General features: G+C 47.9%; 1 protein-coding gene and 1 long non-coding RNA gene across 2 annotated transcripts in view; both read left to right on the top strand.

The window, feature by feature from the left end:
• CCDC152 (coiled-coil domain containing 152) overlaps positions 1-24,352 on the top strand; it is an 83,723-nt gene extending 59,371 nt beyond the window's left edge. The window contains exon 10 of the mRNA XM_073631325.1: positions 24,153-24,352. Coding sequence (XP_073487426.1) covers positions 24,153-24,275 — 123 coding nt within the window. The 3' untranslated portion in view covers positions 24,276-24,352. The remainder of the gene's footprint in view (positions 1-24,152) is intronic.
• On the top strand, positions 18,191-23,544 carry LOC141132882 (uncharacterized). The gene is made up of 2 exons (XR_012242975.1): positions 18,191-18,456; positions 22,221-23,544. It is a non-coding gene; the product is annotated as an uncharacterized lncRNA (long non-coding RNA).
• Positions 24,353-25,109: the final 757 nt, after the last annotated feature.

Consider the following 25,109-nt stretch of genomic DNA (forward strand, 5'->3'; position numbering starts at 1 on the left):
CTAGAGGGCAAATTGAGTTAGTTCACAAAAACAGAACACATTCCATATTCATCACTGCATGTTATTTTCTAAATTATAAAACTGAAAATCACCTTTTCAGTTTGCTAAAGGTTTTTCCCATGGTTTACTGCTTGTGTGATTGTAATGAATTTTGCAGCATTAGTATACAAAAGTAATTTCACCCAAATTACAGCTCAGTCTTCCATTTCTTAAACATATTATGAATGGATCTCACTGAAACCTAAATGCCCAGACCAAATTTAAATGAATAAATAATAAAACAGCGCTAGCACCACCATATTGTGAATTACAATATCATATGCACTACAGAAAAATTGTCAATGTGCAAAAAAAAGATTACTGTATTAAATAAAAGTGACGTGCTTTCAATCATTTATCTGTTCCATTTCATTTCTCATTTTAGGTAGAAAGGGTCCTATGCAAAAAATAAATTGTCCAGTGCAATTTTAATTCATACAAATATACAGTGCCTTGAAAAAGTATTCACACCCCTTGTCATTTTCCAAATTTTGTCATGTTACAACCAAAAACTTAAATGCATTTTATTGGGATGTGATAGACCAACACAAAGTGGCACATTGTTGTGAAGTGGAAGGAAAATGATAAATGGTTTTCAAATTATTTTAAAAATAAATATCTGGGGGGGCAGGGGGGAGGGAGGAAAATTTAATGTTTTTTTTTTGTTTTTTTTTTGTTTGTGGTTTTTTTTTTTTTTTTTGTAATACTGAGAGCATTATTAGCATTATTAGTGGGAGCATTATGGCCGGGTCTGGGGGAAGCGCCCCCCCTCCTGACGCGGCAAGGAGTAACAACATGGAGGGCGGAAATGAGAGAGGAAGATTACTCTTCTTATTTCTTTGTCTTCTTTGCCTCTTAATTGACTTCTTTATGTTTATTTGGGTTAATTTTTTTATCCATCTTTATTGGATAATATATTAGAAATAGACAGGAGTAGATGGAATGGAATGTAACAAGTTATTATCATGTATTTTTATTTATTTATATTTTTTTATTTCTTGTCTGGCTGTATGTGCAGAAATGGAATGTAATATACAGAAGGATTGTTCATTTTTCTCCTGTTATATAAAAGAAAGAATAAATAAATAAAAAATAAATAAATAAATAAATAAATAAATAAATAAATAAATATCTGAAAAGTGTGGCGTGCAATTATATTCAGCCCCCTTTACTCTGATACCCCTAACTAAAATCTAGTGGAACCAATTGCCTTCAGATGTCACCTAATTAGTAAATAGAGTCCACCTGTGTGTAATTTAATCTCAGTGTAAATACAGCTGTTCTGTGAAGCCCTCAGAGGTTTGTTAGAGAACCTTAGTGAACAAACAGCATCATGAAGGCCAAGGAACACACCAGACAGGTCAGAGATAAAGTTGTGGAGAAGTTTAAAGCAGGGTTAGGTTATAAAGAAAATATCCCAAGCTCTGAACATTTCACAGAATACTGTTCAATCCATCATCCGAAAATGGAAAGAGTATGGCACAACTGCAAACCTACCAAGACATGGCGGTCCACCTAAACCGACAGGCCGGGCAAGGAGAGCATTAATCAGAGAAGCAGCCAAGAGGCCCATGGTAACTCTGGAGGAGCTGCAGTAGCTCAGGTTGGAGAATCTGTCCACAGGACAACTATTAGTCGTGTACTCCACAAATCTGGTCTTTATGGAAAAGTGGCAAGAAGGAAGCCATTGTTGAAAGAAAGCCATAAGAAGTCCCATTTGCAGTTTGCGCAAAGCCATGTGGGGGACACAGCAAACATGTGGAAGGAGCTCTGGTCATATGAGACCAAAATTGAACTTTTTGGCCTAAAAGCAAAACGCTATTTGTGGCGGAAAACTAACACTGTACATCACCCTGAACACACCATTCCCACTGTGAAACATGGTGGTGGCAGCATCGTGTTGTGGGGATGCTTTTCTTCAGCAGGGACAGGGAAGCTGATCGGAGTTGATGGAAAGAAGGATGGAGCCAAATACAGGGCAATCTTAAAAGAAAACCAGTTTAAGTCTGCAAAAGACTTGAGACTGGGGTGGAGGTTCACCTTCCAGCAGGACAACGACCCTAAACATACAGCCAGAGCTACAATGGAATGGTTTGGATCAAAGCATATTCATGTGTTAGAATTAGGGATGAGCCGAACACCCCCCTGTTCGGTTCGCACCAGAACATGCGAACAGGAAAAAAGTTTGTTCGAACACGCGAACACCGTTAAAGTCTATGGGACACGAACATGAATAATCAAAAGTGCTAATTTTAAAGGCTAATATGCAAGTTATTGTCATAAAAAAGTGTTTGGGGACCTGGGTCCTGCCCCAGGGGACATGGATCAATGCAAAAAAAAGTTTTAAAAACGGCCGTTTTTTCAGGAGCAGTGATTTTAATAATGCTTAAAGTCAAACAATAAAAGTGTAATATCCCTTTAAATTTCGTACCTGGGGGGTGTCTATAGTATGCCTGTAAAGGGGCGCATGTTTCCTGTGTTTAGAACAGTCTGACAGCAAAATGACATTTTGAAGGAAAAAACTCATTTAAAACTACCCGCGGCTATTGCATTGCCGACAATACACATAGAAGTTCATTGATAAAAACGGCATGGGAATTCCCCAAAGGGGAACCCCGAACCAAAATTAAAAAAAAAAAATGACGTGGGAGTACCCCTAAATTCCATACCAGGCCCTTCAGGTCTGGTATGGATATTAAGGGGAACCCCGGCCAAAATTTAAAAAAAAAAATGACGTGGGGTTCCCCCTAAATTCCATACCAGACCCTTCAGGTCTGGTATGGATTTTAAGGGGAACCCCGCGCCAAAAAAAAAAAAAAAAACGGCGTGGGGTCCCCCCAAAAATCCATACCAGACCCTTATCCGAGCACGCAACCTGGCAGGCTGCAGGAAAAGAGGGGGGGACGAGAGTGCGCCCCCCCCTCCTGAACCGTACCAGGCCACATGCCCTCAACATTGGGAGGGTGCTTTGGGGTAGCCCCCCAAAACACCTTGTCCCCATGTTGATGAGGACAAGGGCCTCATCCCCACAACCCTGGCCGGTGGTTGTGGGGGTCTGCAGGTGGGGGGCTTATCGGAATCTGGAAGCCCCCTTTCACAAGGGGACCCCCAGATCCCGGCCCCCCCCCGTGTGAAATGGTAAGGGGGTACAAAAGTACCCCTACCATTTCACTAAAAAACTGTCAAAAATGTTAAAAATGACAAGAGACAGTTTTTGACAATTCCTTTATTTAAATACTTCTTCTTTCTTCTATCTTCCTTCATCTTCTGGTTCTTCTGGCTCTTCTGGTTCTTCCTCCGGCGTTCTCGTCCAGCATCTCCTCCGCGGCGTCTTCTATCTTCTTCTCCTCGGGCCGCTCCGCACCCATGGCATGGGGGGGAGGCTCCCGCTCTTCTCTTCATCTTCTTCATCTTCTTCTCTTCTTCTTTTCTTCTCTTCTTCTCTTCTTCTCTTCTTCATTTTCTTCTCCGGGCCGCTCCGCACCCATGCTGGCATGGAGGGAGGCTCCCGCTGTGTGACGGCGCTCCTCGTCTGACAGTTCTTAAATAACGGGGGGCGGGGCCACCCGGTGACCCCGCCCCCCTCTGACGCACGGGACATGACGGGACTTCCCTGTGGCATTCCCCGTGGCGTCACAGGGAAGTCCCGTCAAGTCACCGTGCGTCAGAGAGGGGCGGGGTCACTGGGTGGCCCCGCCCCCGTTATTTAAGAACTGTCAGACGAGGAGCGCCGTCACACAGCGGGAGCCTCCCTCCATGCCAGCATGGGTGCGGAGCGGCCCGGAGAAGAAAATGAAGAAGAGAAGAAAATAAGAAGAGAAGAAGAGAAGAAGATGAAGAAGAAGAGAAGAGCGGGAGCCTCCCCCCATGCCATGGGTGCAGAGCGGCCCGAGGAGAAGAAGATAGAAGACGCCGCGGAGGAGATGCTGGACGAGAACGCCGGAGGAAGGACCAGAAGAGCCAGAAGAACCAGAAGAACCAGAAGATGAAGGAAGATAGAAGAAAGAAGAAGTATTTAAATAAAGGAATTGTCAAAAACTGTCTCTTGTCATTTTTAACATTTTTGACAGTTTTTTAGTGAAATGTTAGGGGTACTTTTGTAACCCCTTACCATTTCACACAGGGGGGGGCCGGGATCTGGGGGTCCCCTTGTTAAAGGGGGCTTCCAGATTCCGATAAGCCCCCCGCCCGCAGACCCCCACAACCACCGGCCAGGGTTGTGGGGATGAGGCCCTTGTCCTCATCAACATGGGGACAAGGTGTTTTGGGGGGGAAGGGGTACGGACTTGGAGGGAAGAGCACCCCCATCTCTGTAAAGGGGGATCACTTTTACAAAGTTGGCCAGCCTGAACATGTATTGTAAGAAATACAAACTAAAAATCCCTGTCTTTTAAGCAAAGTTTTGCTATGAATATGTTAAAGCCCAACTCCATGCAATTAAAAAAATATCCCATGCAGTGGGGCTGTGTCCGGATTGCAAGAATTAATTGCTCATTTTGGTCTAGGCACATATGTCAAACACAAGGCCCGCGGGCCAAATCTGGCCCGCCAGGCCCTGTCATGTGGCCTTCCCACCCAGTTTTGCAGCCAGATTGAGGCGTAACTCCAATCTGCCACCACTGGCTCCCCCCCTCCGCCCCCGCTCCCTGCTGTCATTTGTAAATACAGAAGCCCTCTCTGTTTACAAGGGACAACTTTGCTTTTAACAGCATGTAAAACATCCCTCACGGATAGTTCTTCAGAATCTGAGAGCGAGAATTATCTCCCTGCAAGGGATGTATAACAGAGCCATATACATGGGTAGTAGAGAGAACCGCCTACACAGGGTGGTACTAGACCCTACATAGGGAGAGGTAGGAGAGAGTAGAATTGCAAGGATGCACTGTGCATCTCTAAATCCTGCACTCTATACATTGTGCATACCTGAACTCTGCACTCAATACATAGTGCACCCCTGAACTCTGCACTTTGTACGTAGCACACCCCTGAACTCTGCACTCTGTACGTAGTGCACCCCTGAACTCTGCACTCTGTATGTAACACACTCCTGAACTCTGCACTCTGTACACAGCACACCCCTGAACTCTGCACCCTGTATGTAACGCACTCCTAAACTCTGCACACTGTACACACCACACCTCTGAACTCTGCACACTGTACCTAGCACAGCCCTTAACTCTGCACTCTGTACACAGCACACCCCTGAACTCTGCATACTGTACCTAGCACACCCATTAACTATCATTAACTCTGTACTCTGAACACAGCACACCCCTGAACTCTGCACTTTGTACACAGCACAACTCTGAACTCTGCACACTGTACCTAGCATACCCATTAACTCTGTACTCTGTACACAGCACACCCCTGAACTCTGCACACTGTACCTAGTACACCCATTAACTCTGTACTCTGTACACAGCACACCCCTGGACTCTGCACCCTGCATGTAGCGCACTCCTAAACTCTGCACTCTGTACACAGCACACCCCTGAACTCTGCACACTGTGCCTAGCACACCCCTTAACTCTGCACTCTGTACGTAACACACTCCTGAACTCTGCACTCTGTACACAGCACACCCCTGAACTCTGCACCCTGTATGTAACGCACTCCTAAACTCTACACACTGTACACACCACACCTCTGAACTCTGCACACTGTACCTAGCACACCCCTTAACTCTGCACACAGCACACCCCTGAACTCTGCACACTGTACCTAGCACACCCATTAACTCTGTACTCTTTACACAGCACACCCCTGAACTCTGCACCCTGTACCTAGCACACCCATTAACTCTGCACACAGCACACCCCTGAACTCTGTATCCTTTATGTAGCGCACTCCTAAACTCTGCACTCTGTACACAGCAGACCCTGAACTCTGCACACTGTACGTGGCACACCCCTTAACTCTGCACACTGTACACAGCACACCCCTTAACTGCACTCTGTACACAGCATACCCCTGAACTCTGCACATTGTACCTAACACACCCCTTAACTCTGCACTCTGTATGAAGCACATCCCTGAACTCTGCACACTTTGTATATGTCTCACTCCTGAATAATAAAAGAGTAGATACATAGTCTTACAAGTACAACTGGCCCTTTAAGGGCAGCTATTTTGCTGATGTGGCTTGTGTTTGACACCCCTGGTCTAAGGGAACAGAATAAGATTTTCTTACCCTGCCCTCTGCTCCTTCCTGCTGTTAGACCGGTCCCTGCAGCTTCTTCTACCCCATGCTCCAGCAGTCTAGGGTCCTGACACTATCAAGACTAATGCAGTGTCCATAACCCTACATTGGACGTGATGACACTGAGGGACAGTCACCATGATCGGGGGGGGGGGGCACCATCTGCTGGGGGAGCGGTGGATCAGGTAAGTAAGTCTCCTCACCCCCACACAAAACAAGCTATTAACTCTTGCAGTGTGAGCGTACTCTCATTGCAGGGGATCATGTTTTTATTTGCTTGGAGTTGGGCTTTCGCATGGTGGTAACACCTCATTAATATCGCATGTGTTGTATACAGTATATAGAAGCCATTTAGATCCTGAACACACACATATCTCCTTTTCTAGTGCACAGTGCAGGTCAGTGATTATAGAGAAGTGATGTCTGAAATAGCTGATTTATTCTTAAATAGGACAATTCATTATGTTCTCCCCTGTATTTTGTTTGTTTTGGTGTTTTTTGGGACACACCTGGATACAAGCATAGATAACTATCTTTGGAGTACACCCTCTTAAATCTATCTATGAAAATATTTCACACCTATGGAATATATGTACAGTATATGCTTTCAAATTTAATATTTTTGTGAGAATTTTGTAATGTGATAATTTGATGGACACAGGGCAAATAACTCCTGCAGGTTAGTGAACTGACCCCCATTGTATGGATACAAAGTGTTTTCTCTACTGAGAGGATAAAGCTTCTCATTGTGGACAACAGTACCCTCTACTGGTGTGTTTTCATGTATAATACACATCATCACCATGTATTATATTTGGACATTTAATTGGACATTTCCTTATAATAGGTGAATTAGCAGAGGTGTATTTTCTTTATCGAAGCCCATAGGTCCAAAGCAACACCTCACTGCTAAGATCTCCACTTCTATGCAATTTCATGCAATAATCTAGTTAAAGTGGTAGTAAAGTCAGTCATTTTAAAAAATGCTGACAGGTAGGCTTTTTATAACAGAAGATACCCTAGAGGTCACTAAATGTCCCCCCTGCCTGTCAGTGGGTAATGTGGTCTGAGCCGCATATGCACAGCTCTGACCACATTTACGGCACACTCTGTGTGCCGCTGCGATGGGACTCTCCCGTGCATGTGCAGGAGAGACGTGACCCCGGCCCAGCCAATCAAGTGTCCGAAAATACAAAACCTGGAGGGCAGACCGGGTGAAGATGGAAGCGCCAGGGACTATGACAATGCATCACTGGAGGGCTCCATTTGTAGGTAAGTCTGTCATAGTGTACCATGGGGTTGCCACCACATCCCTTTAAAGCTGATTTAATGCAATACAGATAAGGTACCAAGTTTAATTACCACCTTAATCAGCCACAGTACGGTGTACTTAATATGTGTTTGGTTTTAAAGGGATGAGGTGGCACATTGCAGTGCATTCTGGTACATCAGGACTTAAAGTGATACTAAAGCTTCAGGTTTTTTTTTTTTTAAATAACAAACATGTCATCCACTGTGCAGCTCGTTTTGCACAGAGTGGCCCCGAACATCCTCATCTGTTGTCCCTCGGTGGCTCTCGCGGCTCCTCCCCGCATTAGATAACCCCCTAGGAAAAGCGCTCTCCCGAGAGGGTTATCTTGCGGGTGCGCTCCTGAGTCATTCATTCGGCGTCAATAGGAGCCGAATGTATGACTCCGCCACGCCCCCGGCGCCCAGGTCATTGGATTCGATTGACAGCAGTGGGAGCCAATGGCTGCGCTGCTATCAGTCTATCCAATCAAAGCCGGGACTGTGTGGAGAGCAGGATGACGCGTCCCCGCCGAAAAAGATGAAGGGGCTCAGGTAAGTAAAACGGGGGGCTAGGGGGCCGGTCACTGCCAGGTGTTTTTTCGCCTTAATGCATAGGATGCATTAAGTTGAAAAAACACAAACCTTTACAACCCCTTTAAACCAGCAGGGGACCATTTCTTTTATTTTGCTCTCAAGACTACCGCTTTAAGAATATTATGAATAGGAGATACGGTAACTACATTTCTAGAGGCTTTTCTTGCTGAGCCACCTGAGATGCTGGACAGCACCCTCTCTGATCCTTTGGACAACCCTGCCTTGTGCTTTGTTTCTGGTGGACCCTGAACTCCTTGCTTCTCCCATGAACTTCCTATTTAACCACTTCAACCCCGGAAGGTTTTACCCCCTTCCTGACCAGAGCACTTTTTACAATTTGGTACTGCATCGCTTTTACTGGTGATTGCGCGGTCATGCAATGCTGTGCCCAAACGAAATTTGGGCCCTACAAATAGAGCTTTCTTTTGGTGCTATTTGATGACCTCTGCGGTTTTTATTTTTTGCGCTATACGCAAAAAAAGAGCGACAATTTTGAAAAAAAATATATTTTTTACTTTTTGCTATAATAAATATCCTCCCAAATTTTTTTTTTTTTAAATTCTTCATCAGTTTAGGCCAATATATATTCTTCTACATATTTTTGGTAAAAAAATCGCAATAAGGGTATATTGATTGGTTTGCGCAAAAGTTATAGCGTCTACAAATTATGGGAAAGATTTATGGCATTTTTTTTTTTTACTAGTAATGGCGGTGATCTGCAATTTTTAGCGGTATTGTGACATTGCGCTGGACAGATCGGACACTTTTGACACATTTTTGGGACCATTGACATTTATACAGCAATCAATGCTATAAAAATGCACTGATTACTGTGTAAATGACACTGGTAGGGAAGGGGTTAACACTAGGGGGCGATCAAGGGGTTAAATGTGTTCCCTCATATGTGTTTCTAACTGTATGGGGATAGGACTGAGTAGGAGAGGAGACATTTCGCTGTTCCTACATAGTAGGAACAAACATGTCTCCTCTCCTCTGACAGCATAGGGATTTGTGTGTTTACACACACAGATTCCCATGCTGGCGCTCGTGCACGCGATTGCGCCCGCTGGCCACACGCAGTAGGTCCCCCATCGTGCAGCGGGCGTGCCCCCTTCCTTCTGGCGGCTCCTAAAGGAACCCCGTACCTGTACTGGTTTTCGCATAGGGGAGCCATTCTTTCCCCGTATATGTACGTGAGCTGATCGGGAACAGGTTAAGCAATGCATTTGCACTTCCTATTTGCCATTTATTGTGCTCCAATATCCTGCTCTTGCCTCTCCTGCTGCCGTCCATATCTTCACCACCACTCGTTACAGATCTTGGCTTGTTCCTCGACTACGCTTCTGCACAATCTCAGCCTGCAACCATTTGTTATTGACCTTTGGCTTGTTCCTTGACTACGCTTCTGCTTGATCCCAACCTGTAACCACTTGTTACCAACCATTGGCTTGATTACTGACAGGCTTCTGCTTGATCCCTACCTGTTATATCTGCTACTGGACCCTGGTGTGCTCATCACCTGGTGGGGCGCTCCTGAGGACCACAATCTGGTACTAACACACAGAAAAACCCATCTCCACCATCAGCCGATCTGAGGAATACCAGTTAATGCTTAGCTCATGCGCCTTGGGTGAGCCCAAGTTATCCGCCAGGGGAACCTGCTTGTGTACTTACCCAGCTGGTCGGTGCTAGCCTCTCTACTGCTATAGCTACTGGTCTCTGAGCCTGACCCCTGACCATGAGGCACACAATCAGTGCAGGACTGAAACAAACAGAAACCCAAACTAAAAAAGTATACAAACAGCTGAAAATTACAAAGAAACTGCAATTGAGCTGAACAGAGATAAATAATACTGTGACAAGAAGCAGCAACCCTACTGTGGGGTATTTCACACTGAGTGAGGCCCGGAATGAGACTGACTAAAAGAAGGGGTAGTGTAGGGCCGGGCATGACAGTGTGTCTAATGGACACGGAAGGGGTTAAAATATTAGGCTGAGAGGTAATATGGGTAAAGGGGAGGTATGAGAGTTTACTTGGAAAGAAAAGGGGAGTGGTGATATTTAAGGGGGGGGGGAGCAGGTGAGGTCAGTGTGAGGAAGAATTAATCAGAGGAGGCAGTTTTTTTTTTACTACTGCTCCTCCACAATGGCTGCTGTAGAAGCAATCTTGGAAAAGCTGAGGAGGGTGGCAGCACAGAAGGGACCCGAATGGTTGCAGCAGCAAGTAGGGGACATAGGAGATGAGGAACCGAGCGGATCGGCAGCGGGTGAGGTGCCTTATCGCGAGCGGAGGTCGCGGCCTCCGGCGCGTTTTTCGCCAGGGCCTACATCGCGGCCCGTTCAGAGCACTAGGAGCCAGAGGGAGTGAGATCGGTCCCCCCAGGGAAGAGGAGACAAGACTCGGCGGCCCTTCGGCAGTCCACACGCCGCCGGCCGAATTCGGGGGGCGGGGCCACGGGCCAACATGGCGCAGGTTCCCTGCCCAGGGAGAGCAGCAGGATGCAGAGTCCATCCGTGGAGCGCAGAGGAATGCAGGAGAGGACGGCGAGGATGGTCGGTGAGCCGAGCAGAGCTTTGGAAGAGGGCCCCAGACATGCTGTGAAGATCGGGAGGGGGCGGAGCCTGTCGGAGGAGCATGTGGCTGGAGGAAGTGGCGGAAAAAGATGGGAGAAGAGCAGCAAGCAGTCCAGTCAGCAGGATGGTGAAAGAGACAAGACTGTTAGTGCACAGACGGTCAGGTCAGGTCAGCGACGCCTGTCTGACAGCAGCAGTGCTTCCGAAGTGAGGATGGCTCTATCGCCATCTTACCCCACGGCCTCTGGGGCTGCGTCACCCGGGCGGCTGCACAGTCAGGAGGATGGAGAGCGGGACGACCGGTCGGAAGGGGAGCTGTCGGAGGAAGAGGAGCCAACAATATCAGCGAGGGCGAACACCGCGACGGCTGTGGGGAATGTGCCTGGTCAGCCTGGTAAGTCGATTAATTCAGTATCATTGTCTGGGGCAGTTCAGGATTTATTAGGGGGGGTTACAGTGGGTATGGTAGCACAAGGGGGTCTGGGGACACAGTCGGGGGGGGTCAGGCCGGAACAGCAGCTGGCGGGGAGCAATCCTGCCAGTGCAGGGTCCGGCCAACAAATGATGGAATTTTTACAGGGACTGCGGACCTTAATGGGAAGATTTGAAGGGGGACACGGACAGCCTCCCCAGGTGGCCCCGTGGACAGAACCAGTGACAGAGTCCGGGGGGGGGAGTAATGGGGCAGGGGGGGTAGGGGTGCCCCCAGCAATCTCGCCTCCTGGACAATCCGGGGAGGTGGTGGAGGCTGAAAAAGCAGGGTCCACAGAGAAGGCGGAAAGGTCCGATGTGGTTAGGTTGGCGGATGCTGCGAGGTGCGAGGTTTACGAGGGCCCCTTGGGAGCACATCTGAAGCAGGATGTCAGGGAGAAGATTCAAAAAGGTGAGTATGTGGAAATTTTTTCACTGCTACCATTGGAGAAATTTAATTTGGACAGGGTAAAACCTGATTCGTCCAAAAAGGATTATGAAGAAAAGAGGAGGTATAGGCTGATACCGCGGACATTTGTAAACTGGCTTCAGGCGTTTGCCATTATGGCAAGCATAATTGGGGAGAAGAGCCCCGAGCATTGTTCGGCGTTATTCTGTTACATGGACGCTATTGGAGAAGCACATAGGGTATATGGGGGTACTGCTTGGCTGAGATATGACGAGCAGTTCAGACAGCGGATGGCGGTGCGCCCGTCCCTGCGTTGGGACCATAAAGATATTAGCTTATGGATGAGGCTCATGTCTTCGGCGAAGGCCCCGTCTCAGCCGTTTCAAGGGGGGGCCGGGGGTGCAAATTCCTCAGGATCGTCGGCCGGAAAAAAGTGGGGTGTGTGCTGGCAGTATAATGAAGGCGCCTGCAAATTCGGGGGCACATGTAAGTTTAGACATGAATGCTCGGGGTGTGGTGGGGCTCACCCGTTGTCAAAATGTTTTAAACGAGGAAAGCGTGCCGGTGACACTGCGCAGAAGAGGGATGATGCCGGTGAGAGTGGAAAGAATGCTCCCTTTTCTAAGTAAGCATCCGGATCGGGAAGCAGCTAGGTTGTTGGAGTCAGGGTTTAAAGAGGGTTTTAAGATTCCTTGTTCATAGGTGATCGTTCCCCCTATGGCGCGGAATCTTAAATCGGCATTAGAACATCAAGAGGTAGTTGGGGAAAAATTGCAGAAGGAAGTAGCATTGGGACGCATGGGAGGGCCGTTTGCCAATAAACCTTGGCCGGACTTAGTGGTATCACCTTTGGGGGTGGTGCCCAAGAAAGAACCTAATAAGTTCCAATTGATACATCACTTGTCCTTCCCAAGGGGGGGTTCAGTCAATGATTTCATTGACCCGGAGGAGTGTACAGTGTCATACACTTCCTTTGATGCGGCAGTCAAGTGGGTGCGGCGCTACGGCCAAGGGGCTCTCATGGCAAAAGCTGACATAGAGTCGGCTTTTCGATTGTTGCCGGTGCATCCAGAGAGTTTTCGGCTGTTGGGGTGTCACTGGCGGGAACAGTTCTACGTTGACAAATGTTTGCCCATGGGTTGTTCAGTTTCCTGTGCCATGTTTGAGGCGTTTAGCTCATTTTTAGAATGGGTAGTTAGGGAAGTCGCGGGCCTAGACTCAGTGATACACTATTTGGATGATTTTCTGTGTATAGGCCCCCCTGCCTCCGCTGTGTGTGCGATTTTACTTTCCACGTTGCAGCACATCGCAGGCAGGTTCGGAGTCCCCTTGGCGGCTGAAAAGACTGAAGGCCCCAAGACTGAACTTAGTTTTTTAGGCATAGTTATAGACTCGACGGCTATGGAGTGCCGTTTACCCAGGGGGAAGTTGGAGGACCTGCAGAAGGAAATTCGGGACATCCACGGGCTGAGGAAGGTGCAGTTGAGAGCCCTTCAGTCATTGTTGGGTAAGTTGAATTTCGCTTGTAGAATTATCCCAATGGGGAGGGTTTTTTGCCGACGTCTGTCGGCTGCTACAGCAGGGGTAAAACGGCCAACTCATTTCATCCGGCTGTCAAGGGAACACAGGGAGGATCTAAAAGTTTGTTAGAATTTTTAACTTCATACAACGGGAGGGCGGTGTGGATGTCTGGCCCGGTGAGCAATTTCGATGTGGATTTGGTCACTGACGCGGCGGGCTCCACGGGTTTCGGGGCATATTTTCAAGGAAAATGGAGCGCTGAACCATGGCCACAGTCGTGGGAGGGGGCGGGTTTACTAGGTAATCTGGTCCTGCTGGAATTGTTTCCAGTGGTGCTGGCATTGGAGTTGTGGGGAGAGGCATGCAGGAATTTGAAGCTAAGGATCAATTGCGACAACATGGGTGTAGTGCAGGTGGTGAACCGCATGTCAGCATCTTCGCAGCCGGTGATTCGGCTTTTGAGACAGCTGGTGTTTAGGTGTTTGAGTCTAAATATTTTCATTTATGCGGTTCACATTCCGGGTGTGGACAATGCGCTGGCTGACTCCTTGGCTCGTTTTCAGTGGGACAAGTTCAGGGAGCTGGCGCCGGGGGCAGACAAGGAAGGAGTTCCTTGCCCGGTTTGGATGTGGGAGCTGCCTTTGGAGTCGCCGCGGGATGGATCCGGCAGTCAGTAAGTGATTCCACTTGGACGGCCTACAGCAAGGTATGGAAGGAGTGGTCGGGGTTGGTAAGGGAGGCCGGTGTGGTGGTACTGGGGTCAGAAGGCAGGTTATTGGTGTTGTATTTAGTTTCTAGGAATATGGAAAAGGGGTGCGCAGCGTCCTCTATTGATCGGAAGTTGGCAGGTTTGTCGTTTTTGTTTAAATTAATGGGGGGTGAAGATTGGACCAGGGATTTTTGGGTTCGGCAGGCCTTAAAGGGCTATAAAAAACAACACAAAAAACGGGATGTGAGACGGCCTGTCACATTTGCGAATCTAGTCTCAATATGTGAAATGTTGGAGTTCGTTTGTCGGTCAGAGTATGAAAGCCGACTGTTCACGGCGGCCTTTTCACTGGCTTTTTATGGGGCTTTTCGGATAGGGGAATTGGTTAGCCCGTCAAGACGGGTTGGGGGATGTTTGTTGGACAATGATGTTCGCTTGGAGAGGGGGAGGGTGTGTTTACGTTTGCGGAGGTCCAAAACTGACCAACAGGGAAAAGGGGTAGATGTCCCCCTTTTTGAGTTACCAGGGTCAAGGGTATGCCCAGTGGAGGCGGTAAGGGCATTTAGGTTGGTCAGGGGCAAGGGGGCAGGGCCTTTCCTTAGGCACAAGGATGGGTCTTATCTGTCACGTTATCAATTTGTAACGATTTTTCGAAGATGTCTAAAAAGGGCTGGTTTGGTAGGGTTGGAGTATGCTTCACACTCCTTCCGCATAGGGGCAGCTACAGAAGCTGCCAGATGCGGTTTGGAGGAGGCTGCTGTGCGCAGACTCGGGAGATGGGAGTCTAGGAGATTTCGGTCTTATATAAGACCGTCATTGGTGGTTGAATAATTTAATATTGTTGATGGCACATTGTTGTACAAGGGGATGCTGTTTTGTTTGGGTATAGTTGGTTGGAGGGTGAAGTCCAGAGTAAGAGGGTGCCGCTATTTTGTGTTGTGCTTTCATTACAGATGGAAACCCTATGCGCCTTGTCTGGATCGTAGGCCACTCCTATGTTTGATGGGGGGCCAGGAGAGGTGACGTGCGTCCGGACGGCAGACAGCTGGGGATTTCCAGGAGGGAGGCGTACATACGCTGGTTAGGTAGACCAGGAATGTTATGGGGTAGAGTGATGGGGGAAGTGGAGAGGTATGTGCGGTTGGATAGGCCCCCTGATGTTTTGGTGATTCATGCGGGGGGGAATGACTTGGGTGTCCGGTCGGTCAGGGATTTGATGGCGGACATCAAAGCGGACTTTATGAAGTTACGGGAAACATTACCAAACACCATTGTAATTTGGTCAGATATTGTGGCCAGAACATCATGGCGTTGGGCTAGGTCTGTGGCGAGCATTAACAAAACGCGCATTAGGGTTAATAAAGTGGTGGGGAGATTTGTAAGGCAGAATGGTGGTATTGTCATTCACCACCGAGAGCTGGAAACGAATGTGGGATTGTACCTTAGGAGGGATGGGGTTCATCTCTCTGACGTAGGGATTGATTTATGGTCCCTGGGTTTGCAGGAGGGAATACAGCAGGCCCTGAGGGTGTGGGGGTGCCCTCAAACGTAAGGTAGTCACGCTTTCGGGCTGTGGCGGTATTTTATTCTGGTGGTCTTTGACGGGGGCGGTAAAAGGATGGATTTAAAGGGGTGGGGGGCTCATCATTAGCATGTTTCCCTCCAGTGTATTCCTGAAAGGTGGAGGGAATACTGGTTTTTGGTGGCGCTGCGGGAAACGGTTGTCTCCGAGCGGCTACAGCTGGAGGCCTATTAGTTTGAAAAATCCCGCAGTGCGGTGGTTATACATGTTATATATATGGTTATATATATATATTTATATATATATTTTGAAAGGGGGCTCACCGTCAGAGACCATCAGACTGTGGTTAACATTCTACGTTATTAATATGTTATTGTTTTTGTTATTGGTTATTTATTGGTTATTTATTGGAGTGATTTATTTTGGAGTTGGTGTTTTATAATAAAGGCTGTTGTGGCCATATTACTCCAAAATAAAAGTGTGGTCTCATCATTTTAGGTAAGAATTTTAAGTGGAAGGGTGGAGTATAAAAGGGGGAATTATGGAAATGGATGGAGGTAACATTTAGACTACACTAGTCATGTAACTCAAATATTAGCATAAATAGTTGTGCTACTTAAAATGGTTCCTTGCTGATTGGTCAGCTGTGTTTGCTCAGTTTCTGCAGAGTGGACACGGACAGAGCTCCGATTTATAGGCATGCCTGGGAGTTAACAGACTCTACTGTTCGTTTACACTCCACTACCCTTGATTCGATTGGCCTAAACGAAGAGGACAGATTCCCTTACGTTATTTTTAAATTTTTCTTTTAGCGGATCTGTTTAGACCTGGAGGTAGGTGGGTGTAAATGGACACAAGTCTGTTTACACCCGTCTGTCCATAGAAATACATGGACCTTGCAATCAGGTCTGCCAGAAAAACTGACAGGGGGACCTGATCGAATCGTCTGTGTAAAATGGGCCTTAGGGTGAAGATCCACTTCAATGTTCTTTGTAACTCTGTTTTTTTCCCCTTTTTGTGTATTCAATGATTATTTGCTTATTGTCATTTTCCTTTTTTCCTTTTATTTTCCTGTAAAAAAAATAAAAACAAAAATAAAATAATGAGACTAACAAGGAGCTGTTTTTGGCACAAGATCAGGTCCAGGGGAATTAAAACTGAATTGCTCCATTTAAAAAAAAAAGAAACAACACCTTAAAGTGGAACATCAACAGTTCCGCTCCTCTTCCCCCCCCCCCCCCCCCCCCGCCACATTTATATGATTTTTTACTTTTTGGGGGGGGGGGGTATCTGATTTTGATAGGTACCTGCTCCCACTTCCAGTCGGATTTCTGTGGTGGATCCACCAAAAGTCCCCCCACATCCTTGCCTACAGGTTCCAGAAGGCTGCAGGCCATTCATAAAAGCGCAGCACAGCTGGCGAATGCGCAGCGTGAAGTCGCAAGGTGTCACAGCCGGCTGCCCACAGTAAACATGTCATCGCCGAGGACTCGAAGACCGGTGAAGAACCAGCCCGGTGAGGAAAGCACTGGATCCTTGGACAGGTGAGTGTCTGTATATTAACCGCTTGCCGCCCGCCGGCTGTCATATGACGGCCAGGCAGCGCGGCTCTCATTCTGGGAGGGCGTCATATGACGCCCTCGCCTTCCTTGCCCACCAGGCGGCGCGCGCGCACCGCCGGCAATCACGTGCGCCCGCCGTGTCACTGGGCACCCGATGCGCGTGCCCTGCAGCTGCGATGTCCGCCGGGCACCTGCGATTGCCCAGTAACACGGCAGGACCGTGTGTAAACACACAGATCCGCGTCCTGTCAGAGAGGAGAGGAGAAGGATGTGTGTTCTAAGTATAGATAGCAGATATTTATTATAGCAAAAAGTAAAAAATATTGTGTTTTTTTCAAACTTGTCACTCTTCTTTTGTTTATAGCGCAAAAAATAAAAAACGCAGAGGTGATCAAATACCACTAAAAGAAAGCTCTATTTGTGGGGAAAAAATAATACTAAATTTTATTTGGGTACAGCGTCGCATGACCGCGCAATTGTCGTTCACAGTGTGACAGCGCTGAAAGTTGAAAAATGGCCTGGGCAGGAAGGGGGTGAAAGTGCCCTGTATTGAGATGGTTAAAAGTCAGCAGCTACAATTTTTGCTACGTTTTAATTTCACCTTTACTATTGAGTCTAATGCATTTGCCAAAATGGTGAAATTTCACCGACAGTCCACCCTTTCACCAAAATTTGGGTCTAGATGAAAATTATCACATTACCTCATCCCTAACAGTTATCGGGGTACAATATTTTTCATGAAAGAGACACATTGGGGTTGATTTATTAAAGGCAAATAAACTGTGCACTCTGCACTCTACTCATTCTGCAGTTGCTCCAGAGCTTAGTAAATAAGCAGAAGCTCTGCTGATTTCCATCATCCAATCATGTGCAAGCAAGAATGCTGTTTTTTTTTGTATTTTCTTTGCACATGATTGGTTATTCTTTCCAAAGCTTTACCTCATTTACTAAGCTCTGGGGCAGCTGCACTTGCAAAGTGCACAGTCTATGTGCCTTTAGTAAATCAACCCCTTTTAGTCTTGTACAAGATCGCCCTTTTTTGTGACTATATACGTTTATACAGTATATCTTGCTACATGTCATGATGTCCTTGTGTACACAATAGAACTTCTAAGAATTCAAGGATCACAGAAATTCTTCAAAATAAAACCTGTTTCATGTGCTCCTGTAGCATTGTGGAGATTAATCATTGTTAGAAGGATGAAGTTTGCGGAATGAAAGAAAAAACACATTTACTTGAATGAGGGAGGCCCGGAGTGAAAATGAGGAAGGAATGATAAAGGAGGGCCGGGCATGACAGTGTGGAGAAGGAGACACAAGAGGGGTTAATTAGAAATAGGGAATGGGAGTGTCTAGGAAGGGTGGTGGAAGATAGGAACTTGTAAAAGGGGGAGTGGCATTACTTAAGGGGAGAGGTGGAGCCAGGAAGGGGCAGTGGAGAGAAAGAAGACACAGGAGGAGGCAGTTTTATTCACTGCTCCTCCAGCATCAGCATGGAGGACAGGACACCATCCTGGCGAGGCTGAGGGCTGCGACGGCGACGAGAGGAGTGGACTGGCTGAAGAGGCAAGTCGGGGCACTGATATTGGATGAGGAGGGATCGTGGACAGTGGAAGAGACCCATCACGTGCGGAGGTCACGGCCTCCGGCGTGTTTTTCACCAGGGCCGCCATCGCGGCCTGCTCGGCAGACAGGGAGCCCTCGGGGGGACCGATCAGCGCCCCCAGCGAAGCGGACACAGCGACAGGATAACTCAGGGCCCGGGCGGTCTGCACGCCGCAGGCCTACTCCGGGGGGCGGGGCCACGGGCCGTTATGGCGCCGCTTCACCGCCAGAGTTTCACAGGCCTCAGAGTGAGGGTTTAACACATGGGGGTGGCAGAACAGGCAGGGGGGCTAAGGGGGGGAGTAGTGAGGACACAGTGGCCACCGGAGGGGGATTAGAGTGGTCAGCAAGGCTGTGGGTGGGCGGGGCTTAGCCAACAGACTGGCACATGGACAGAAGGATGGCGGTGGTGGTCACAAGCAGGCCGATCGGTGCAGCCAGGGCGACTCCCAGTGGCGGTTCAGGAAGAAGTATAGCGGCAGGAGAGAGTCGGCCCTTATATGATCAGATCTTCACGGCTTCCGGGGCCTCTTCACCCGGGGGGCTGACAACGCCAACTGTCAGGGAGCAGGACGATCGCTCGGAAGGTGAGGTGTCCGACAGCGAAGAACAACAAGTGCCAGCAGGAGAGACCAATCGGAGGCGGTGGGGGCGTGCTCCCAGACAGCCCGGTGAGTCCAGCAATGATTTATCTGTGATTAAGGCATTACATGACTTATTAGGGGTCGTAACAGCGGGTACAGTGGGGATAAAGGGGGGGGGGGGCGCCTGATCAGCAATTGGCGGCTCCAAGGCCGGCCAGTTCTGGATCAGGGGCGCAATTGAAGGATTTATCGAAAGGATTGCAGAATTTGGTGGGTAGATTTGAACTGGGACAGGAACAGCTGCCGCAGGTGGCCCTTGGAAGGGAACGGTAACCGGGGGGGAAAGAGGTGCTATGGCGACTAGGGTAAGGGTGCAGAGGGTGCCGGACCCCTCGGGGGCGGCAGCAGAAGGAGCGGGTCAAGGAAAAAAGGGGGGCTACAGAGGGGGCGGCAACAACGGCCAGAGTGGAGGTGGTGAGTATTGCGGATGCGGCGAAGGGCGAGGTATATGGGTGCTTTGAGGGTCCACTGGGAACACACTTAAAGCAGGAGGTTCGGGATAATATTGTCAAGGGTGAATATGTGGAGATATTTTTCCCTATTGCCGCTGGAAAAATTTAACCTGTGATAGGGTAAAACCGGATAATTCCAAGAAGGGGGGATGAAGAAAAAAGAGGTACAGGCTGATTCCATGGACATTTACAAATTGTAAATTTGGGGGGTCCTGTAAGTTTAAGCACGAGTGCTTCAAAAAAAAAAAAAAAAAAAAAAAAGGGAGGCGTCACAGCGAGCCTGCACATGAAAGGGACGACGCCGGAAAGGTGAAAAGGAAGAAGCCTTTTCTAAGTAGGTATCCGGACTAGGTAGCGATGAGGCTATTGGTCACGGGGTTTGGGGAAGGTTTTCGTATACCATGTTCATGGGCAGTGGTTCCACCACTGACAAGAAATTAGAAGGTTAGTGGGGGGGAAAAAATTGGCGAAGGAAGTGGCTTTGGGTCGGATGGGGGGCCGTTTGTGGATAATACCTATACAGGATTTAGTTGTTTCACCTTGGGGGGTGGGGCCTAAGAAGGAACCGAACAAGTTCCGACTTATTCATCATTGGTCATTTCCTAAGGGAGTTTGGTGAATGATTTTATCGATCCGGAAGCATGCACTGGGTCTTACACGTCATTCAACGTGGCAGTATGATGGGTGAGGAAGTATAGCAAAAGAGCCATTGATGGCAAGTCGGACATAGAATCCGCCTTCCGCTTGCTTTCGGGGCATCCGGATAGTTTCCGGCCGTTGGGTTGTTATTGGCAAGAACAGTTTTATGTAGACAAATGCTTACCTATGGGTTGCTTCATTTATGGTGCCATGTTTGAAGCATTTAGCTCATTTCGGGAGTGGGTGGTTAGGGATGTGTCGGGCCTAGATTCGGTCATACATTACTGCCTCCGACGTGTGTGCGATTCTGCTATCCACGTTGCAGCACTTCGCGGGCAGGTTTTTGGAGTGCCTTTAGCAGAGGATAAACAGAAGCCCCGACGACGGAACTCAGTTTGTTGGGGGGATAGTGGTAGATGTGGAAACAGTGGAATGTCGCCTGCCCAGAGGTAAGTTGGAGAACTTATACAAAGTAATTTGAGGGATCCACAGACTGTGGTAAGTCCAGTTGAGGGCTTTGCAGTGGTTACTAGGTAAGTTGACTTTCGCTTGTAGGATAATCCCAATGGGGAGGGTGTTCTGTCGACGGCTGTCGGCAGCAACGGTAGGGGTCAAGGCACCTACATATTTGGTCGGGCTTAATAGGGAACACCGGGAGGACTTGAAGGTATGGTATGAGTTTCTGGAGTCGTACAACGGCAGATCGTTGTGGATGTCGGGCCCGGTGACATGGATTTAACTACAGACGCGGTAGGGGCTAAGGGTTATGGGGCGTTTTTTTCAAGGGCAGTGGAGTGCGGGTCCTTGGCCGCAAGTATGGGTGGAGGCAGGGTTCGCGTAACCTGGTGTTACTGGAACTCTTTCCAGTAGTACCGGCGTTGGAACTTTGGGGGTGAGGCTTGTAGGAATATGAAATCGGGACTGAATTGTGCCAACAGGGGAGTGGTCCAGGTGATCAACCGCATGTCGGCGTCATCACCACCTGTACTAAGGCTATTGCGTAGGTTGGTGTTGAGGTGCTTGGGATTGCACATTTTCTTGTATGCTGGTCACATACCTGGAGTGTATAATACACTGGCTGATGCACGGTCTCGCTTTCAGTGGGACAGATTCAGAGAGTTGACCCCGGGCGCAGAGCAGGAGGGAGTCCCTTACACAGATTGGATGTGGGAGCTGGCATTGGAGTCGCCGCGGGATGGATTCGGCAGTCAGTGAGTGTAGCCACGCGGGCGCATTATACTAAGGTATGGAAGGAGTGGTTGTTAATGGTACAGGAGGCCAGGATTGGTAAGGACAGGGCGGAGGTAAGGTTGTGGGTTTTGTATTTTGTGTCTAGGAACATGGAACGTGGGGGATTGGTCTCTGCCATTGAGCGGAAGATGGCAGGCCTGTCATGATTTTACAACTGATGGGGGAGGAGGACGCAACAAAAGAGTTTGGGTGAAACAGGCTTAAAAAAAAAAAAAAAAAAAGGGGGGGGTTTTCCGGAGGGGTCACATGAAATTGGTTATGAGACGGCCTGTCACGTTTGCCAGTCTGAGGGCCATATGTGGGATGTTGTGTTCAGTATGTATCTCAAGCTATGAGGTCTTACTGTTTTACTGCGGTATCTTCGCTGGCATTTTATGACTAAGGCATAAAGATGGGTCCTATTTATCAAAAATTCCAATTTATGTCGGTGTTCAGCAAATGCCTTTTCAGGGCAGGCTTGGAGGGGGAACAATACGCTTCACACTCCTTCCGCATAGGGGCGGCTACTGAAGCTGCCAGGTGTGGGTAGGATGAGGCGGCGGTGTGGAGGAACGGGAGGTGGGAATCAAGGAGATTCCGCATTTAAAAAAAATAAATAAATAAATAAATAAAATACAATTTTAAAGAAAGAGAACAGGGGGAGGTAAACCGGATTTACGGGGTGTTTTAAATGAGGTTGTCAGTATGTGGGGATATGCTGGAGTATTGCTACCTTGGATGTTTTGTCGTCTCATTTCAGATGGAGGTTCCACACGCCTCATTTTCAGATGGAGGTTCCACACGCCTCATTTGGATCCTCGGTCATTTCTATGTGTGCTGGGATTGGGCATTTCGCGGAAAGAAGCTTATTTGCGGTGGTTGGGTACGCCTGGTATGAGGTGGGAGAGAGTAGTTCGGGAAGTGGTATGATATGAAAGTTGGACAGACCTCCCGATGTTTTGGTAATCCATGCAGGGGTTAGTGGTTTGGGGGGTACGTCCGGTCAGGGAGCTGATCACAGACATCAAGGCTGATTTTCTGCAGTTAAAGGCTGATTTTCCGGGTACTCTGCGGCTATGGTCGGACATATTTGCCCGGACAGTTTGGAGACGGGCTAGATTAGTGACTAGCATTCAGAAAACACGCATATGCATAAACAAAATGGTGGGGAGGTTGTGGTTAATAATGGAGGTTTAGTCATTGGGCATCTAGAATTAGAGACCAATGTTGGGCTCTATTGGATAAAGGATGGAGTTCATCTTTCAGATGGGGGATTGACCTCTAGTCTGGGCTTGCAGGAAGGGATTCAAAGGGCCCTGTGGGTGTGGAGGTGCCTTCAAGAGTAAGTTGGTCACTCTTTCAGGCTGTGGCGGAGTTGCTTGTTGGTCTCTGACGGTGGCAGTAAGAAGTTGGTAATCCAAAAGGGGTGGGGGGCTCATCGGCAAGATCAGCCCCTCCGGTGTATTCCATCATGGTGGATGGAATAAGGAGATGGTGGCACTGCGGGAAAGGGGGTGTCTCCGAGCGGCTACAGCGGGAGGCCTAACGGTTTTCAAAATGGTACCCGCAGTGCGTGGTGGTATATATATTTTTGGTATACATATTTGGTAAACAAGGTGAGTCGCCGTCAGAGACCAACGGACTGGGGTAAAATGTTATGGTATGGGTTTTATGTTGATTTGATAGTGGAGTTATCTGGTTGGTTTGTCTAATAAAAGCTGTTATGGCCATTTATACTCCAAAACAAGGTGTGGACTCAATTATTATAAATGGATATTAAAGTGGGTTGGAGTTTAGGTGCATAACAGTTAATTCATGGGGGTCATTTTGACTACACTGGTCAAGGGAGGCCCGGAGTGAAAATGAGGAAGGAATGATAAAGGAGGGCCGGGCATGACAGTGTGGAGAAGGAGACACAAGAGGGGTTAATTAGAAATAGGGAATGGGAGTGTCTAGGAAGGGTGGTGGAAGATAGGAACTTGTAAAAGGGGGAGTGGCATTACTTAAGGGGAGAGGTGGAGCCAGGAAGGGGCAGTGGAGAGAAAGAAGACACAGGAGGAGGCAGTTTTCCCACCCTCCCTCCCTATATATAGATATATATAAAATCAGAAGTGTATACAATTTATGTTGGGTGTTTGTTGTGATTTTTCTTTTTGTATTCCAGGTGGAAGACGGTCGTCATAACAGCAAATAAGGGGTGTTTACAGAGGGTGGCGGAGTTGCTTGTTGGTCTCTGACGGTGGCAGTAAGAAGTTGGTAATCCAAAAGGGGTGGGGGGCTCATCGGCAAGATCAGCCCCTCCGGTGTATTCCATCATGGTGGATGGAATAAGGAGATGGTGGCACTGCGGGAAAGGGGGGTTTTCAAAATGGTACCCGCAGTGCGTGGTGGTATATATATTTTTGGTATACATATTTGGTAAACAAGGTGAGTCGCCGTCAGAGACCAACGGACTGGGGTAAAATGTTGTGGTATGGGTTTTATGTTGATTTGATAGTGGAGTTATCTGGTTGGTTTGTCTAATAAAAGCTGTTATGGCCATTTATACTCCAAAACAAGGTGTGGACTCAATTATTATAAATGGATATTAAAGTGGGTTGGCGTTTAGGTGCATAACAGTTAATTCATGGGGGTCATTTTGACTACACTGGTCATGTCTGTTCGCTATTCACAGCTGGCTCTCTTCCCACAGAAACTGCAGCATTTGCAAGAGGAAAAGACCAAAGAAATTGAAAACCTCCGAAGCACAATTAAGGAATTAGAGAGAAGGCTCAACGGCGGAACCGATTCACGCTTAAAAAGGAAACGTTTCTAAAAGCAAAATAAAATTGTGCCATATAAAGCTGCATTCTGTAAAATGATTCTTTGATTTGTCCATGCAGGACAAAGCAACAAGTTCACTATAAATTAGTTGTAAACCCTTACAGACCACTTTGACCTACAGGTAAGCCTAGATTAAGGCTTACCTGTAGGTCCAAGAAATATCTCCTAAACCTACACGATTTAGGAGATATTTGCAAAAAGACAGGCACCGCTGTCTATGGCGCATGCGCCGTAGACAGCGGCGCGCAGACGCACTGAGCATGCCGCTGCTAACAGCGATATGCCGTTAGTGGCGGCTTCCGTGCGCAGCGCCGGAGCCGCGATACCCGGAAATAAGATGGACGCTCCGTAGGAGAATGGACAGCGGTGACATCGCAGGCTCCTGTGTCAGGTATGTGATACATAATGGGCTACTATGCAATGCATAGTAGCCCATTATGCTTTACCCCTGCAGGGAAACAAAGACGAAATAAACCCATCAGGGTTTAGTTCCTCTTTAATAACAGACCTACCAGCTAATCATACTTACCTTCCTTTCATCCTGTCATTTGGCCTCCATGGAGTAAGGTAATCCTATGTAAGCTCCAAGTAGCAAAATGTGTCAAAGTTGGTTGCCTGAATGGTCAAGTGCAACATCATGTGGAAGGAAGGGAAATTAGTTATGTGCTCCCTCATACCTGAAAGTACCGGGTAATTACTTCTGACAGTGAAGTAAACAAAAGTGGTATGGGGGCAAAGGGAAGATCAATATGTACTACTGGTGGGGCAGAATTAAAGTGTACCTGTGGCAAGCTCTGCATGAGCAAAAGACGGGTTTGCCTTAAAA

The sequence above is a fragment of the Aquarana catesbeiana genome, linkage group LG01, assembly GCF_042186555.1.
Source record: "Aquarana catesbeiana isolate 2022-GZ linkage group LG01, ASM4218655v1, whole genome shotgun sequence".
Taxonomy (NCBI): domain Eukaryota; kingdom Metazoa; phylum Chordata; class Amphibia; order Anura; family Ranidae; genus Aquarana; species Aquarana catesbeiana.